Here is a 19,900-nt window from a genome sequence, read left to right as displayed (position 1 = left end):
CACAAATCATATTTTTTTGTAACAATTGTCAACTGATACAAAGATTCTAGAGTGCATCACAGATGTCTTCACCTGATCACTGGTGGATTTTTGCGTTCACAAACTGTCATTTCAGGGTAAAAAATTATCATTCATCTCCACTAACATCACTCATGTCCAGAATTAGCAGAGTAGATGATGCGTTTCAGCACCAAATTCAATTCTTGTCAATGCACATTTCCCCAGCAAACCTGCATTGGACACGTTTCTTCATGGCATGTGAAGAGAGATCAATATCACACCAGACCACAGATTTGAGCAAACTCAATCAGACATTGCAGCATACAACAATGCAGCCCAACACGCTAAGCTGAAATGATTTATTAGCCACAGTGAATGAAGCAGTGTCGGTATGAACTGAGGTTTCATGACGGAAACGTCTGAATGGGATATGCTTTTAGGCCGACATGTTTCCACTCTCACAAATGACAAGCGTGAAATCCACTCGCCAGTCAGCTGCATATAAGCTCCTGGGTGTTTGTGTGGAACAGAGGGACTATTGGTGAGCTGTCAGCAGCTGCAACACATAACCTGACGTGCTGCCGCCCTTTAGGCCCTCCCCAGGAGTCTGTCAAGACGGAGAACAGAAGTGTGTGTGTGCTCGTCCATGTGTGTCTGTTGAAGACTGGGAGGTAGAAAGGCGTTCGAGAGGGATCAATATTAATCAGCTGCATTAGATTTGCACGTTCAACCAACAGTGACTCCCCCCCCTAACTCTCAGTCACACGACTGCATACACAAATCAGTCCAGAGCAATGTTTTAGAACCGATCCATTCACCTTATGACACCGTGTTTTGGCCAGAACTGTGGAGACTGCCCTACAGCAAACAAACACACACACAAAGAACCTCAAACTAAAGCGCTTAGTCAGACTCCAGAACAACTACTTCAAAACTGCATCCAATTTCATTGATTTTTCCACAATCTTCCTCCTCTCATTCCACAAAGCCCTCCACTCACTGAGCACCAGCACCCATCCTCACCTCTTTGAAGTGGTCCTGATGATGTTTGAGACTTTCTTTATATAGTCAGTGGCGAGTACCACAATTTCTTCGTCCTCAGAGAAGTTGTCATGGAAGATTTTGTCCAGCAGGTGTTTCCAGCGAAGCTGTGGTGGAAGGACACACGGTACAGTCTCAGACCCGAAAGACTCTTGAGTTCATAGAAACAATAACAAAAGGTATTGGTACTGCATCACGGATTCACATGTCAGAGACAATAACATATTCTTATAAATAATTTCAAAGAACTGTGTCAGTGAATGTCAGGTTGCAGTTGGACAATAGTTGCAGTAAAGCCACAGTCACGTCAACATAAGAGGGGTGCTGTGGGCTTTTGGGTTGTCTGGCTCCATGGAGGGTCATAGAGAGGAGCAGCTGCATCTTTGTATGGCCACCTCAAAGGATGTCACTTAAATGGAATGCACCATTGTCGTGGGTGTAGTAAGTGTTTCGTGAAATATTCGCAAGGCCAGTGGAAGTTGCTCAAACTTATGTTGTACAGGAGATGCAGTCGTACAGTGTCCTTACGTCACGTTGTTAATAAGGTACTGGTCCCTTATGGACCGCAAAGTGCACGTTGGATGCTTGTAGGATGTCCATACAACCGACGCTGATTGTCTAAATTCTTCATTTTAACAGTCAGGCTGCGCACAAAGATTACACACTCATCACATGAACAGGCTCCTTGTGGAGTCCACAAGGATTTTGGGGGCTTAAAAAATGAAAAATTTGTACGACACACCTGCATCTCACTTACCGGTACTTCACCCTTGCTGAACTTTACGTTGTGATCATCAAAAACGTCAGGGCAATAACAGTGGTGCCACATCCCTCCAACCACCAAACCCTCAATTTTCCAAAGGAATAAATCCAAGAAAACACACTCTGAAATGTATTTTTTTAGACCAACAGCATCCTGGTCTTAAGTTAGCACATTTTGAAAAGGAATATGTGACTGTGGGCTTTTCAAACTGTACTCCACAGTGAGACAAAACCATATCTACAGAACACAGACAGAGAAGCAGAGCAGAGATGTCTGCGTTATTAGTCGTTTAGTTCAGCATCTCTACAGACCAATCCTGCTGGCTTCAAACCTAACACCACCTCTCTCTGCAGACTCATTCCTCCCCTCCTGTTATTTTCAACAGCCTTCCATGTTTTCTACTTTTCTCCTTCCACCAACTTCCTTTGCTCCGTCTCTCAATCTGCTCGTCTGCCCCTGCAGGGCAAACAGCTTTTGTGAATCACTTAGACCCCTGTGTCTGTGCGTGTGCGTCTGTGTGTGGATGTCCGTGCGTGTGTGTGTGGTGCGCTTCATTGCTCACTCATCCTGACCACACACTCTCCCTCTCAGCACACCGCTTTAAACCCTCAGCTGCGCTTCAAATTTTTTATCTTTCCGTCTGATTTTCCATAAACTGCGCGGGCACACTCATGCATGTAAATGCAGTTTCTGTGTGTTTCTGCATGTGTTTGCAGTTCTCACATTAGGAGCAATGTGCTGTAGCTCCCTGAGGGTGATGCGGTTATACATGGTGCTGATGTCTTTCCGTTGGTCCTCGTATTCTGACACAGTGATCTAAAGAGGAATAGAGGGGGGGGGGGGGGGGGGGGGGGGGGGTGTCACTCAACAATTCACAAACACATGCACCACAGCATGTAGACATGCATGCACACATGCAACCAGCTCACGTTGGCCAGTCGAGTCTCCAGCTGTATGATCTCCTTTGACTTCTGCGTGGCATTGTGAGCTCCCAGCATGCTCAGCAGACGCTCCATCAGAGCCTTGTACGCCGCTAGGATCTGAGGACACGAGCAACATCAGCGTTAGCGGACAGGAGGCGGTGCAGAGCATCATCAGCAGTGGGCAGCAACAAGGGTGACATGTGGCAAAGTGGAAGGGATAACAAAAGCACTGCAGGGGACAAAGCAAAGCAGGTGGACTGATGAAGAAAAATGAGAAAAGAGTCAATCTACCAGATGGAAGAATGAAGAAATGGTTCAGCGAGGGACAGAAGTAAGGAAAACGGGGTCAGTGCTTCAACGTAAAGAGTACTTTAGGTAAAGTTAATTATCTCAAATGAGAGTCTTCATAGTTTTACAAAAACACCACAGAAGCAGTTGAACAACACAACAAAAGAACACAACAAAAAAATCAAACTTAATTAGAAACTCAGACTTTTAAAGTTTAAGTGTCAAAATAAAAGCCTTTTGGACCAAAGTTTTTACTGTTGCATCAAACTATTGACACACTTTAATATACATGTGAGGTCTTTTGTCTTTTAAAGCAAAGGTACCTGGTGTGGTGCACTTCATTACTTCATAACTACAAGCTGGATGTACAAATATAAAAAAATGTGATCTTTCTGCTCTGTATCTTTTGTTTCCCCTCATAAATGTGTTAGGATGCACCACCTCAGTTTGGTTTTTCTGTGGATCTCTTGGTTCTTGTCATGTTCTGTTTTCAGGTCTTATGTTTTTCCTGTCACAGTCAAACCAGGTTCAAGCTTCTAATCATTCACAGTTCTCTTCATTTGGTTGATTGTCCTCAGTGTATTTAAGTGTCTGGTTGTCATCTGTTTTGTCACCCTGTTGATCCCTTTGTTCACATTTCTGTCATTTTTTAATTTAGGGTTTTACCAAAGGCTCAATCTCCTGCATTTTTGGTCCTACCCCACTGGTTCCAGACAAATTAGTTAACAAAATTAGTTCCCTTTCAGAGGTCATTGTTGTTGTTTCACATATCCTCAAACTATGTCCCTTGAAACATCTTTGTAGCTGTTTAGCTAAAGTCTAAAATATGAATATGGCCTACGAAAACAATTTTTAAAATTTTGAAGCCTGGGCACAAAAGCAATCACAGTGGACTGCAGCTACAAGGCTTAAACTGAAACCAAAAGGAAAACTACATTGATAAATGTATTGTGTTGTTAACTACATGCAATGAGTCTCCCAGCAAATAACATGACACTATTTAGTGTTATGAAATACTGAGCCTTCCAGGTGCAAGAGGTTAAATTTTTTTTTAAAAAGTGATAAACCGTGTGCACAGATTAAATAGTTGTTATTGTACTGTTGAGCAATCGTGCACACGCACACATTGCATCTGCATGTCTCTGAGCAGAGCACGGTTTACTAAGCCGGGCGCACGGATTCTCCGAGGGCTCAGTTATAAATACAAATTCAAATTTACAAATACAAATATCTCCATGTGATGCCAAAAACCACACCTGCAGCCACAAACTTTGTTTTTATCATCTTCAGAAAAGGTTCTTCACTTTTAGTGGGCTGTAAAAACATTGGGATCATATTTTGCCAAGAGTCAACTTTGACATGAAACGCATGTCAACACATGTTCACATTGACTTTTTTGAGCTCTCATCGATTGGATCTGCAGTAAAACAAACATTTCTTTTTTAAAAAGCTGCTTATTTTACAGGGTAATGTTGGCTTGAATGAAGTCAAAGGAGAAACTGGGATTTCAAAAGAAGGACAAAAAAGTTATGATGGATTGGAACAGGAGACGGGAAGTTCATTTAAAAAGTAGAAAAAAACTATAATAAAGATGTAACAAGGAATAACAGAGAAACCAGGATGGAAAGTATTTCACCTTGACACTGTCCTCGTCCTGTCCCAAGTACAGACTCCTCTCTGGCAGTGTAAGCCCCTCTTGATCAATCTTCAAACACAGGAACACACAAAGTTGAAAAGGAGATCACTTCCTTTATGTATGTCTCTAAATGTGATGAGAAATCAGAAAAATTCATGGATTTTACATTGTAAACTGCATCTCAACAATGTATCTATTTGTGGTATTATTTGTATTAATGGTATTATTTGTATTTGGTACTTTTTTTAAGGTAACACACATTAGTGAGACAAAAAAGTTAGTAACATTTGTCTTTGAATCTCTCTCGATCTCCTATTCTCGGCAGTTAGCCCCGAACTTTTGTAGCTTGCCAATGTGGCGCTGTCCTGTGCTGCCGAGGGCATCATGAGGGTGGCTTGCTGTGACAGAAGTTTAGATTGGAACTCCCTAGAATATGTCTTTTGCGCCTTACCTTTGTGTTTGGATAAAACTGTGTGTAGTGGTGGCGTATATTGTACTCTTTAAGTACAGCCCCGGACTGCTGACAAAAAAACAAACAGCCTGAGAAGATATTTCTGGTAAAAAACAATCCTCCTCCCATATTTGTTTAAAATGCCTCTTATCCGTTTGCTACTGCCGTTGTCGCTCCATGGATGAATGGGAAAGATTAAGGGATTTTAACGAAACACTCTGCGGGCTCTTACAGGCACGACTTGGTGGGCCAAAAGACAACCATTGGTGGGCCAAATTTGGCCCGCGGGCCCTACTTTGGGGACCCCTGCTCTAGAGCCTCACCGGGAGTTTCCGATCCGTATGTTCTTGTGCAACACTTAAAATTCAGTGATTTTAACCTCAGAAACTGTGGAAAATGTGTTGAGTCAACAAAAAATGTTCTTAAACACAGATCAGTGGGAAAAGAATGTTTACTTAATGTACTTTTTTTTTTTTTTTTTTACAAGGACAGGTGAGGCCGAGCCTCACTTGCCTCATCTGACCGCACGTCACTGCTTAAGGTGGTCAGTACTCGCATCTTACTAATGAATAGTGTGGCGGAAGGACACCATACGACAGCATTCCCCCTACGTCATAAGTAGCTGTAACCTCCATTAGCATTACAAATACTTAACGATGCACTCGCCACACACAAAATGAGAGAACAGTTTTTCGGTTGTACAGACAGATCTAACAGAAGAATTTAAAAAACATGAATTACAAACTATTGGCTTTGATTTCTCTGAATACTCACCCTGATGGCGTTCCTTGATGAGTTTTTGTCATCCACATTGACAGTTAGGGAGAAGAAGACAGCAGTGCTGTAAACTCCCTGCGTCCTGTAAAGCAGCTCATCAAAGTCTGGCATCTGTGGGGCGCCCTCCTGCACCCACCCAGCTGCACTGGGAGGGGCCCCCACCAGGTCCCACCCTCCACAGCTGTCCAGCAGCTCTGTCATGGGTTCAGACCCGAGCTTGTCAATCCTCTGGATGTTGACGCAGGATCGATAGAACTCCTTGACTTTACGTTCTGCTGAGTTTGGGCTTCTTCTGCGAATCGGCTCCAGGAGGAGGCGCTGTAGTTTCTCCTCATTGTGTTCTCCTATGGCTGTGATAATGCCATAGCTGAGCTTGTCCTCAGGGATGCCGTGGCGCTTCAGCCAGCCTCCACAAGCGAAGGAATAGAAGTCCTGGCAGGGCTGGATGGTGGGGTCGATGTTGGCCTGGACAAAGCGAGCAGCCCGCAGAAGGGAGCGCTTTCGTTGGCAGTCCTCTCTGCACTGAGCGTCCAGCGGGGAGTCCAGAGAAATGTACTTCAGCGCCAGCATGCTTCCCATTATAACACACATGCCTGCAGCAAAGACCAGAGCAGAGAGAAGACAGATCTCCCTCCGGCTCCATCGAGGAAGACCCCCGCTGCTGCTGGTGCTGCTCAGATCTCTGTTCCGGCCGTTAGACCAGGTCCCTCCCCGTCCCCGCCCCATGTGACGGTCCAGACTGCCCCCAAGGTGAAGGGTCATGCCATTGCTTAAGATGTCACTGCTGTAGCGACCCCCATACTTAACCTCCTGGAACTCATCATAATGGGCTGTTAATGAGTACGTTTTCTCCATGACGAAAAGACAGCAGTTCAGTAAAATGACTAACGGTGCAAAAGAGTGCTAGGTTTAGAGTCCAGCCATGAGCTCTCCTACTGGAATAGGATAAACCTCTAACGTTATGGATCCAGCTGGGCTTCAGCTAAACTCCCTTTCTAATATATTCAAGTAAAAAACGGAAAAACAAGGAGCTCCCATTGCGGATAAAGAATCCTGGTAATATCACTTGGTCTCTCTTTTCATTATTCCTCCATCCTCTCCTTTTTTCCAACCAGTAACAGGTTACCTGCTGAAAAAAATAGAAACAGAGTAAAGATGTGGGTCATAACAAGTGTTGAAAGCTCAAACTGCAACAGCGGAGAACAGCAGAAGGAAGCTCCTGCTCGTCTCCCTGTGTTTAGTTCCAGTTGGAGCAGGTTGATTGATTGTTGACTTTCATCCCTCAGAGACTGGATGTCCCCAGGTTGAATCACAGCTCAGGACAGATCTGTTTAGACAGCAAACAGGCTAGCTTAGCTGGTTCTGGAGAGGCGCGACAATCCCCAGAACCGGGCTCTTGTCAGTCCACATTTATCATCACAGCAGACGGACACAGAATGTATCGTCTCCGTCTAAACACCATGAAGTCGTTCACACAACTTTCCACCTTGACAAGCGACAGGCCATTGGTCTTTGTCACTGTTTCAATGCATGGAGGTAAATAAATGTGCTTCAAATATTATCTGCTAAAATCAAATCTTCATAATTTAATTTTACTACTTCCGGTTGGATCAAAACTAACATGACTCACTTTAAAGTTTTTAGATGATATCTCAACAGAAGGAGCCTTAAGATGATTTGTCGGTGTATGAGACAACTGAAGATTAATGTGCGAAGCAGTAATGCATTCATCACACAATGGTCCAGGTGTCATGGACCTTTATCATATGATTGCTTCCCCTCAAACTGTTGGAAACAATGTGTGGTGTGATACATTTTTAAAAGCTGGAAATCTAGACAAAAAAGTGTCTCCCAAAAAAAAACCTCACTTTATTTACATGTATAAGCACAGAACTGGAAAAGGAAGTGACAACATTTATTCCAGTTTAAGAAAATCTTAATTGCTTTCTGAGATAAATACAGATCAACATCACAGAGCCAGAAAACTGGAGTTCATTTGAGGCTGCAGTTTTTTTAAGACCACATAAGATCCTCAAAGATCTTTGAGTAGAGATTTTCCTTCCTTCTGATCTGTAATCCATCCATCTGGAATGTACTACACTCTATCTTGGGCAAAGCATGGAATAAAAGGAGAAAATTGATAAACTTCCTTTGATTATTACACTTTAAAAAATGTGTTTATCTGTTTATGCCTTAGTCACATGTATCCATAAAGAGGTTGACCCGTATAGGTTCTGCAGGTTTTTGGCTTATCTGGGCTTGTGGAGGGTTGCAGAGAGGAGTGGCTGCATCTCAAAAGGAACGCAGGTCTTGCAGTGTGCACATGCCCCTAGGACGCCGGTAAGATGTCCTCACAAACTACATTCTGATCATCGTATTTACTCATTTCTAACAGTCAGGCTGCACGTAAGGACCGTGCACTTATCACGTGAACAGCACTAACGGACTGCTTGTGCAGTCTGTAGAATTCGCTAGTGCTGAATTAATGAAAAATCTGTACAGCACGCCTGCATCTCATCAACTTCACCCTACCCTGACATGTTGTACATATGCTCAGTACGACCTGATTGAGTGGTCTAAGTTCTTAAAATTTCGTGTGGGCCACCAGCGTGCCCCGTCCAGATTTGTCAATTTGTAAAGACAGCAGTGACTGGGACATTAAAGGTGTCCACATTGCTATAAATAAGCAATGGGGTTGCACATGTATTTCTAAGTGTTGAAACATCTTACTGTGAAATTTAACAAGATTTCATCGTAACTTCTCACTGTGGAAACTGGAATAGGTCAGAAAACCGAAACTAAGATTGTTGCAGCTGATCAAACATTCATACAAACATTACTACCTACTTTTATAACCCTTCAGAAAAGGACAGAAATTATGAAGCTTCCCTGCAAACACATGGTGCTCATTACTTCAACACCTTAAACCTAATATTCCCTTCTGTCTGGGTTTCATATTAACAAAGTCCTTTGGGAAATTTCTGGGTCTTTAGCTACAAAACGTTCAGAATGTGCTGAGAGGAAACCAGCTTGTGCTTTTACAGGCTTTCCACAGAAAACAACCAAGTGAGTCACTAAAACATAAATGTGTGGACCAGAAGAGTAAATCTGTACAACAACAAATGATGGCGTAATGTGTAAAGCATTGATTACTTTTATTTATTCAAAGAACAGAACATTTTACAGCATTTTGTGAAACATTTTAATCCCAAAATGAAGTAGAGAGGAATGCCGCTATGCTGTTTGTTAAAACAGAAACGTCCCACAATGCCTTTCTGCTCTGCATCGGCTGCGTGTTTGCTTCTGATTAGACGCTCATGGGTCACAACAAAAAAAGGCATTCAGAAATGTTACAAATGCACCAGAAAACTCTGAGCAAAAGTACAGAACCACATTCATGTTTGATCCCATTTTAAATGGTTAACATTAAATTAGACATTAACCTCAGTTATCAAGGAAACAGCCATGTTTACAGGATGCTTTTTGTTATAGCCCTGCAATTACACTATGGGGGTAATGTATGAGTGCTGCTGTGCTGAGAAGTTTCAGAAGTTTGCACAGAGAGTGAAACTTCCAATCTGATTGTTACATGACAACTGTTGAGTGATAAAGTTGATAATTCGTGGTTTGTTGGTTAAGTAATGCACATGACAGGTAGTCTGAATCCTAGATGTTTAAAATCCCACACGGATCATCATTTGATCTATTTCCAAAGTGTTCCCAGTGCTCGTTTAATCATGATTATGCTTTTTTTCTATTTTTACCTAAAAAAATAAAACCTTTGTTATGTGCTGGACTGTTGGCGTGGCCGCCCAGAATATTTTCCACATCACAAATGCGATCTTTTTCAAACAGTATTCTTTTGTCTGCTCATGATTCACAACGATTTGAATATTCAGAAAAGCAGATTGAATCTAAAACACAATTTTTATCTGATTGGCTCACTTTCAGATGTGGATCAAAGTGGTGGAAAGCGACAGAACCTTCACACCTTCATGTGAAAGTTCTGTCGCTCTGATTTCCACTGACCACGAGAAAAGTCAAACCGCCTGCAGACATCACACAATTTCAACTGCTGCTCTTTTGGGAAGTCATTTCTGAAAGGCGGATCTCTGGGATGGGATAAACTTGGAACTGATTGGACTTGTAGTTGTCAAGTATCCAGTTTCAGACCCAGTTCAGCCACTATGCAGTTGCATTACAAATGGCATCTGGTGTGGAACCTCTGCCAAGTTGTGGCTCCTTGTATCGGGTAGCAGACACAAAACAAAAATGAATAAATATTTTGTCTGAAATGATTAATGACCGAGAGGAAAAAACAAGAAGAAGAACCTGGGCTAGCTTTGTTAGTCCTCTGCGTGTTATACATCAATAATCACCTTCAGCTTCTCATTCTCTGCTGGGAATTTTATATAGCTCATGGTATATGTTGCTTCCTTAGTTTAACCTCCACTTTTTACTGTCTAACTAATAAATTGGCTAAATTGTCAGCTGGAAAGTCAGTCGGTGCCACCAGAGATCCCTAATAGGTAAACATAGATCATTTGGTTTCGGGCTAGACAGGGTTCCCTTGTTTGGTCTTCGTTTGAAGTTAATATAATCTTACTTTGAAGAGTTTCTCTTGTTTTAGATGGTTATGAAATTGCAACTTTTTTGTGTGTGCTGCTGATCAACTCAAAATCACTCAGCAAGCCCATTCTGAGTATTTGTGAGGGAATTTCTGCAAAGTCCTAAATACTTATTGGAGTTCTCTGCTTTCATGCATCAATAACATGGCTTCTTTTTATATCTCAGTGATAGTAAACATGTTCAAAACATTTTCACAATATTTATTTAGAATAAAAATCAAAGAATTGTCGCAGGTTTCATTTTTTCCTGAGTCAACACAATAGGATACTTATTTTCTGCAATTCTGTAATGAAAATTGTCTTTTTTTTTCTGCAATTATTGGTGAAGTGATTCACTTGGAGATAAAGTTAGAGAGACCAGACTGAGGTTGTTGGACAAGTCCAGAGGAGGGACAGAGAATATATTGGTAGAAAAATCTTGAGAATCCTGAGTCTAGACTCTAGAGGAAGACCAAAGAGGAGGTTTATGGATGCAGTGAACAAAGACATGAAGGTAGCTGGTGTTAGAGTAAAAGATACAGCAGACAGGATTAGATGGAGAAAGCTGATTCACTGTGGCGACCCCTGCAGGGAAAAGCCGAAGGGAAAAGAAACGGAGCGGTGAGCTGATTCTTGCACTCACACATAAAACATACACTAACGCATACATTTAGAGAGCATGGATTACATCAGCAAAACTCTCATAAAATGTATTAATACTGAAAGAGTCAATGAAAGTGCTCTCCACTTCAAATTTCCAAAGCTCAACTTTTTTTTCAGAGTTTCATCTTTGGGACCCTGTAAGAAATTCTCCCAGTTTCATCTTTTTAATGCAGCTGCAGGCTGACAGGCGACAGGAGTGATGCTGAGGAAACTGCTCACACTAAAGAGAGGGGAATTATAAAGTCGGTGTCATTTTCGCTCCACCTTATCATCCATCTGTCCTCTCCTTTGTTACATGTGCGCACACCTCCATATCAGGTCACACACATTCCTGCACACAAATCCACTCGCACTTCATTTTAAAGTATATATAATCTGGTTTCTGATCAAAAATCAGCCGCATCGTCTCTTTGTGAAAAGTTTCTACTCAATCAAATATACGACTATTTTCTCTGTGTCACAACTACTTAAACCCTCTAATCCATTTTGTTACACACATGCACGCACACACACGTTTCGAGTGGACATTTGGTGTATTGCTAATGGATTGGTTCTCATGGGTGCTCTTGCAGAAAGGTATACTTGATAAATGGCTATTTACTTAACATGACAGGACCTAATATCTGAGAGGTTTACTAATACTGGTGAACGCGCTCTGTCCCACAAATACACACATGCATGCACACACACCTATGCAGACAGACACATGCAGATACACGCATGCACAAAAATATGCATGCACACTCACACGGAAAAATGCAGGTACACACACACACTTGCAGGCACAAACATATACATGCACAAACACACGTGCAGACAAAGACATGCAAATACACATACACACATGCAATCATACATGAAGATGCATCAATTCCATACATGCATGCACACACAGATATAAAGGTACACATACACACATGCAATCATACATGAACATGCATCAATTGCGTACATGCATGCACACACAGATATACAGTCAAACGTGAAGAGGCACAAACACATGCATGCATGCATAGACACGCACACACACATACAGTGACACACAAACATGAACAAACGTGCTGTCACAGACTAACATGCACAAACAGATGCATGCACATGCAGGCACACACACACACAAACACATGCAGACACATATGCAGTCACACTTAATAAACTTGCACAAACACATGCATAGACACACAGTTTTCTCCTCAAACTATCCCAAACACTTCCCAGGTGATGCATGGAGTCTTCTTATCTTGGTCAAACATTCTTATAGTACATTTTCAACAATAAAACAGTGACTATACCACTTAATTCTTTTAAATTTCATAATGTTTCTTTTTGAACCTTCCAGTGCAGCACCCACGTAAGAGTAGGGATATTATTCAAGTAGAAATAAAGACCTTAAAAGGTAAATCTAAGATGTTTGGTTGCTCTCTCTCTCTGTTTTGCTTTTTCCCCCCTTAAAGCTACAGGCTTTGAGAAAGTTGCTTTTGGGCATCCATGACAACAGAAATTTTTTTTCAAAGATCTGTCATGGATCAGGTACAATAAATGTCACATGTGTTACGTTAAAAACACGGATTTAGAAAAATCACAAAGAGCCTTAATTCCTCTGAAGGAAGAATATTTATCAATGAATCACAACTCTTCTGTCAACTTTGCATATTTCACTTTTTTCTCCAAAAATTCTCCCAGATGTGAGCTTCTTTGTTCTCTGCACCTTTTGCTGAAAACATTTTTCTATCACTGAAGTTTGTGAAAATATTTGAGAAAATATGAGCTTATAGCAACAAGCCCTGCGCTTTTATCTCCTCCCCGGGAAGCTGTGTCACCTGAAAGCTCCTTAGAAATGGGTGTATTATCCGCTAATCGAAACGGTCACAGAGCCTCCACGGAGAGCGGGAGGCTTCCCGGAGGGTTCGGAGTGAGAGTCAGTCCCCTCCAGCCTTATCACCAGCCGCCAGAGGCTGCAGCAGAGCGCCACGGTGGGTTTGCGCAACTCCACGTTTGGACACAGAGCTCAGGAGTCCAAGCATTCTGCTCAGACTGGAACTGGAAGCAGAAACTAACTTATGTGGGAAACTACGCGCCCTGTGTTTTTTTATAAAGTGACGTTTGCTCATTTAAAAGACTGTAAAAAATCATTCTGATTTCTTGTTCTGCGTTAAAATGCACACACACACAAAACAAAACAACCGATTATTATTGTACATCTAAATACAACGTTTGTTAAACACGCAGGAAGGATGTTATAGCGTCATTTTTCATTGTTATGGTTTAATTTGACCATTTTCATTTTGTTTTCTTCAGAGGTGAAGGACCTTAGAGTCCCGTCAACTGTCGCGTGCAATTCAAACTTTTTGGAACGATGTGCGCACGGACGCAGCTTCAATCAATTCCAAAACGACCAAACGGTTTCAGTTTTTTGCGCAAATTTGCGCCTTAAATGCTTTTTTATGCCAATATAATCCACTGTTATCCTAGTTTGGGATTTTGTAAAGCATTTGCTGCAAAAATGGTCACAGACAGAAGCGCAAAGACGCATGCAAACAGACACCAGAGAAATAAAATGTAATGCCTTGGTTGGAATGAGAAATAGAAGCTTAAAACGGTTGCTTTGACCGCGGATAACCATAACTTTGGGATACACATAAAGATATATCCAGGTATTCCACCTCTACACCCCCTCCCCCCAATGGTTTAATAGTGTTTCTGCTGCCTCATAACCGGAGTCCCGGGAAAGCATCTTTACGCATAGTGGTACAGAAAGAAATGGAACTTACCTGTGTGGAAGAAAACAATATCTCATGCAGCGATTATAGTTAAGATTTATTTATTTTTAATGAAAAAGGTAGTCCAATTGGATATCCCTGCGCGCTCCTCTCTCTGGGGACCACCGCACTGACGGGATATGCGCGGGTTTGCGCGGCAGCTGCAGCGCACAGCCTCCGATGTGAGGAGGAGGAGGAGAGAAAAGGAGGGTAGAGAAGAGAGGGGGTACTATGAGGGGGGGGGGGTGTGTGTGTGTGTGTGTGTGTGTGTGGGGGGGGGGGACTTGCTTAAATAAGCCACGCAGGTTTTTAGAATAAAACCTCCCAAAGAACCAAACGTGTGTGTTCTGGGTTTTGTTTGTTTCTCTGTGAATAAATAGGCACAGAGCAACCCAAATCTTAAACATTTACCAAATTCTGTCAGGATCCTAATTACTTTGGTCCTAAATAGTTAAAAATGCTATAAAAAATGAACCAATTTTCCCTCCGCGACTAATGAAACAGTTTGTGATTAAAGGTAACAGCAGACCTTGCCTTTACCCTTCACACTTTTTGAATACATCCTCCACATCACTGAAGCCGTCTTGATTTTCCCTTCACTGCATTCAAATTCAGTTCCCTTGGTGCCAGATCAGTTAAGAACCTGGACTAATTCTTAAATTAGGACGCCTGTTCCAGTGACTAATTCCAGTCAACGGCAGGGCTTCCATTTTACACATGTCCATTACAAAGTATATTTGAATAAACTCTGTGGTTTGAACATGCATTAGTCATTAGCTGAAGAAAACATTCATCTTCATGTATTTTGAAAAACAAACTAATCAAACCAAAAGGTCGGCTAATATTATTATGTAAATCAGTGAGTGACTAACTGACCATTTCACTGCCACCATTGTTCTAAGGAGGAAAGAGCTCAGAAGAACACTTGTTGACTTTGCTGAAGGAAACCACATTTATAGACTTTTGAATATTTAACACACTTAATTATTAATCTGGGATTGTCCTTTTCTTTAATTAGTTGATGAAAGGCTGGAGATTAACTTGTTTTAAACCCTGCACACATCTCAACAGGCTGTGGATCTGCCCTTTCTTCTCCTGCTCTGCAAAACTGCTTCTGCTGCTGCAAGAATTTAGGGGTATCAGCATACTTTTATCCACATTGATTTAGTATTGAAAAGATAAGGGATTTTAATTTTTTTCAATTAAACAAGGTTCTCCTAATTTTTAAATCCCACAAACTTCTCAATTAATGTGTTCCTTCAGTGCAAATAAGATGCAACATAGGATTTGTTTTAGTGTAGATCATGATCTCTCTGATAAAATACTTCACACTGGGATGAGGTCCAGCAAAGGTGGAGATCATAGCTGCAGTTTAGTGTTCCATTAATCCATGAAAAAGTGCTAAAACTATCTTTACAATGATTCTTACAAAGTTTAGGTTTTAAAGTTGTCCACTGCTGATCTTGTCTATGTTGTATATGAAGAAATTCAGCCACTTTCTGTGCACAGTGAAACATTTGCCGCATGTTAAATGCTTGAGGGTTGGGATGTGGCAAACCAAGAGACTCCTAGTGTTCATCATGAGATGCAGGGACAGGCTGATGGCTGTAAGATCATCCCTGCAGTGGAGGGTAGAAGTCTTTTCACAATTTCTGGTCTGGTGAAAAAAAGTATTAAAGCTTACCATGTCCCCCTCGTACCAACTGCTTGTGTCTTGATAGAAGTTAAAACAACAATGCAGATGCTCAGAATCTTATTTTTGTGCTCCATTCTCTGAAAACAGTCAAAAACATGACCTCTGACCTTCACACCAAGCATCATCCTCAGCCATAAAGTGATATCTCATGTTCATCATCCTTAAAACTAGGGATTAGACACACTCTTATGCCTCACTTTGGTTTATCTGGACATATGCTCCATTAACATCTCCTGGAGGCTTTTACATGATTCAAATGGTTTTCCTGTAGAGGTCTAGTAAATATGGTCATCTAAGTACTAAACCCTTATAAATGGCAGATGTATCTAATCCACTATAATCTCGTATGCTAAATTCAGAGATCGTCAGGGATTTCATACATCTGTGGTGAAGTTAATGGTGTGGAAAATGTACAATCTGAACCAAAAATAATGTCCTTAATTACAAATCACATTTTTAAAACTCTAAATATGACAAATATTGATGATTAACAATTAACATACGTGAAATGAGAGCACCATGAAAAATACATTCAAACTAATTTATCAATACCACAAAGTAGCAGATATTTCTGCATTTTTAACCAGTCAACAGGACACATGCTGTTTTGATCTTAACTTCTATTACAGTAACTTTTTAACCCCTTGATACCTATTGATGCATATGTGCATCAAACCATTTGTGCTCAAAACTATTTCAGCTACATTAAAGCAAAAATATTAGTGAATTTTTTTTCATAGTCGGAAATAAATTCCGGCGTCAGCAGGTTAACAAAAAGTTTAATTGGTACATATTGCAGCGAATTGAGTTTGGTTCTGTTTATGTTTTAAAATCTGGAGCTTACTGAAAGCACCAGGCAGACGCTGGTAGGCCTTGGGTTCTGCCACTCAACCTGTTTTCATGGGTTTAGACTGGTTGGGATCAGCCATTGGTTTAACAGGGGATATACGGGACGACCAGTGCAGGAGAGAGGGAATTAAGATGTTAGGGAGCATTTTTCTTTTACTCTGTTGATGAAAGTTGTTGGGTAAACTGTACAGCGTTGGTTATGGCCTAAAGTAACCACGAAATAAAGAAGCTTAAAATGGATTAAGTCTCGGCATCTCAGTGCGAGAAAGGGACGTTACAAAATTTTTACATAAAAGTTTGGTTGCAAAATAATCTTTGAACCTGCAGAAAGGTTGGTATTTCAACCTTAGGAAGCCTCACCGCTATAATTATATTGTACTATTTTTCTGGTAAGGACATTTCACACTACTAAACCTTTGAATACACATATACTTTTGAGACTTCTCTTTAGGCGATTTTACCAAATTCTATTCTCCTAATAAAGTTTGTTGGCTGGTTCTAATCTAATATTTTCAGGTTTTAATTTTTAGTTTTCTCCTTACTGGTACTCGTTATAGCTCAATTTTTCTGGATAAAAAACTTCCAGAAACATCCAGAATAAAAGAGACTGGTGTGACGTGTCTTTCAGATGCTTCATTTTTGCCACCGGGTCGTTTTATTCTACTTCTACTGGGTTTATTTTCCTAACAAGTACACAGTTGTGGGGGTGGGTTGGGGTGGGGGTTGGGGGTGAGGCAAACCGGGCAGCATGCCTTGTAACTCAGCTCAGTGGAGCAGTAGATTTGGGTTCAGCTGTCCGTCTGCAAAGAAGCAGGACACTTGGCAAAATGAAGCCACAATGGCGACCTACAGACCCAGAATTTTAACAAGTGCCCCAGCACACCAGAGAAGAAGGGAGGGGCCGGCAGGGGAACCCAGAGGATGAGCAGATGAGCTGAGTTTCAGTTTGGGGGAGTGTGAAGGAGAGGTCCCCCCGGCCCTCTGATCCATCATATTCGGATGTTATTTACACACTTGCTGCCATCTGAGGGTACCTCTGCTCACACATGCACATCTACTCAAACAAACGTGTCAAGCTGTAAAAACCCCAAACACGTTCTCTTGATACTCGCTGAAGAGTTTATATAAGACGTTGTGTGCAAGTCTATTTCTGAGAGCCTAAAAATATCCCTTTTGCCCTGGTTCATTTGATTCATCAAGGTCCCTAATGAAGCATTACTCCTGCAAAGGAAGTTCTATCAGAGACAAAGATAAAAATGCTGAAAGAACAAGCTGCACAAAATTAAATGATTTCCCAAGAACATGAACACTGATAACTTATTCCACCTTCTTTAGGGATGCTAAGCTAGAATTAGCCTTTAGCTTCCCTTTCAGGTTTAACCAGCCTGAGACTAATGGAGGCACTTTTCCCAAAGGGTACAACAGCCCTGATAAAAGGCAGAAGAGGAGAACAAGGAGATTTTTTCTCTCTCTCTCTCTGCTCCACACCTGAGCCTGACCCCACCCCACATGTTCACCCCCCACCTTCTTCTTCTTAGACAGACTAATAGGCATCTGGGAACACCATTTATATTTCTTGCATCCCTACAGAGACCAAGCATCAGCTGTCTGATAGAGCGATTTCACCCCCTTGAGGTATTACAATAAGTCTACTTGTGTGTGTGTGTGTGTGTTTTATAAACCACGTTTAGGGGTTTTTGGAGGAGTCAGTAAAAGTTGCCCACATTACTCTCCAGTGTAATAAGTTGGAGCAGATCTCACTGAAAGTTTATGATTCAACTGATCTGTGAAGACCTCCACCTGTGTGACACTGCCGGCGTTTCCACTGAATGTGAAAGTGAGCAAATTGGATTTGCGATAATAAATTTGCATAATGAAAACACAACAGTTTAGAAAAAAACTCATCTATTGAAAAAAAGTTTTAGTGATTGGAGAAAGTGGTTTTTGAGATGTATGGAAATTGACATAGTTTGCAAAACTGTAATTAAAACACTTTTTTTTTAAAAATTTAATGAGTCAACAACCGGATGGCAATGCACTTCTTGGTTGGAACTGGCGGCCTTAGGCACCTGACAGTGGACGCCACTAGAGGTCCCACCGCATCACACAGCTCATCAAAAGTTGAGCATGTCATGCAGAATTGTTGGATCCACAGCTCCTCTGTAAAATCACCAGCTACAATTTCCAAAAATCGCATCCTCTATAGCCGGTCCCATGTGTAAGGAACTTGCCACTCCATGACCTGATTAACCCTTGTGCTATCCTAGGCACTTTAACATTGGGAGTTGGGTCATCTAGGACCCACTAGACAGTTCTCTGAACCTTTTTTCTTCAATGATTTGTGATCTTCACTGGTGTCCATGGATTACATGAAATCTCTCCACCTTTATCCACCTTTGTCATGGTAGGGAGAACACGTCAATGTAAGGGTGGGGTCATCTAAGATAGCACAAGGGTTAAAACGTCGACGTCTCTTTTGATAGATGATGATAAGTGCTAGAGCCGTGGCAGAATTATGAATGTATGTGCTGTATATCAAAATATTGTTCACATCTATATTTTTAAATTACATAGCGTAAGCTTGTTTGGTATGTGTTTATGCGCATAATTATGAATTACTGTAAACAGTTTGATTGTGAAATTGCCTTTTTGCAATATTTCTAGAATTTCAATTAAGTTTTTTGCATGTTCGCATGTTCATTCACTACTCATCCATTCTCCGTGAAGGTGAGGTACTGATGTAGTCACAGCTGCCCTGGGGCAGACTGACAGAGGCGTGGCTGCCAGTGTGCACCTACCGCCCTCTGACCATCACTGGGACATTCATTCGCGTTTACACACCAGTGGAGCTACACTGGAGGCAGAGAGTACACTCATGTAGAGCTTTACTACCTGTGACAGTGAAGCCCAAAAGGTATAGTCCCATTCACACACACACATTCACACACTGATGGCAGCTCCACTGCTGAACATAGGCGCCTATAATCACCAGGCACAATGTGGGGTTCAGTGTCTCGCCCAAGGACACTTTGACACATGGGCTGGCAAGATGGGAACCAAACCTGTGACCTTCCTATAAGAGGCTGACCGCTCTACTTCTGCATTGTGGTACAATATTATATTTCCTGCATCACCACATTATGATCACTGACTACTAAACCTTTCAGTTAAAACGATTTTTTTCGATTTAAGTTTGTTAGCCAGTCCACCAGGTTATGAACCAGCGAATGAACAGCTAACTAAGCCTTATGTTCACACCAACCAATGCAATATGCATGAAAGACTTGGTGTCATAGAATTCTGGCCGGGCACAAACCGCAATTATTAATTTCTCCATGATCAATTTTCAGACGGTTGGTACTTCTGTGAATTATAAACATATAATTAACTTTGATCAATTTTTTTTCACCATACAAGGATCCCTTAAACCTTTATCGAATTTATTTG

The 19,900-nt window shown here is 41.5% G+C and overlaps 1 protein-coding gene across 2 annotated transcripts in view; it reads right to left on the bottom strand.

The window, feature by feature from the left end:
* The window catches only part of ecel1 (endothelin converting enzyme like 1), a 55,569-nt gene extending 41,490 nt beyond the window's left edge, over positions 1 to 14,079 (bottom strand). Inside the window, exons 1-6 of one of the 2 annotated variants that reach the window (XM_023961543.1) lie at positions 13,921 to 14,079; positions 5,877 to 7,008; positions 4,652 to 4,720; positions 2,734 to 2,844; positions 2,528 to 2,620; positions 1,024 to 1,148 (exon numbers count right to left, since the gene is read on the bottom strand). In XM_023961543.1, the coding sequence (XP_023817311.1) occupies positions 1,024 to 1,148; positions 2,528 to 2,620; positions 2,734 to 2,844; positions 4,652 to 4,720; positions 5,877 to 6,734 (1,256 nt within the window). In that variant the 5' untranslated portion in view covers positions 6,735 to 7,008; positions 13,921 to 14,079. The remainder of the gene's footprint in view (positions 1 to 1,023; positions 1,149 to 2,527; positions 2,621 to 2,733; positions 2,845 to 4,651; positions 4,721 to 5,876; positions 7,009 to 13,920) is intronic. The other variant, XM_023961545.1, reaches the window with a different exon arrangement.
* Positions 14,080 to 19,900: the final 5,821 nt, after the last annotated feature.

The sequence above is a fragment of the Oryzias latipes genome, chromosome 13 (genome assembly GCF_002234675.1).
Source record: "Oryzias latipes chromosome 13, ASM223467v1".
Taxonomy (NCBI): domain Eukaryota; kingdom Metazoa; phylum Chordata; class Actinopteri; order Beloniformes; family Adrianichthyidae; genus Oryzias; species Oryzias latipes.
Note: the sequence above shows the minus strand (reverse complement) of the source record. Positions and strands in the feature narration are given on the sequence as shown.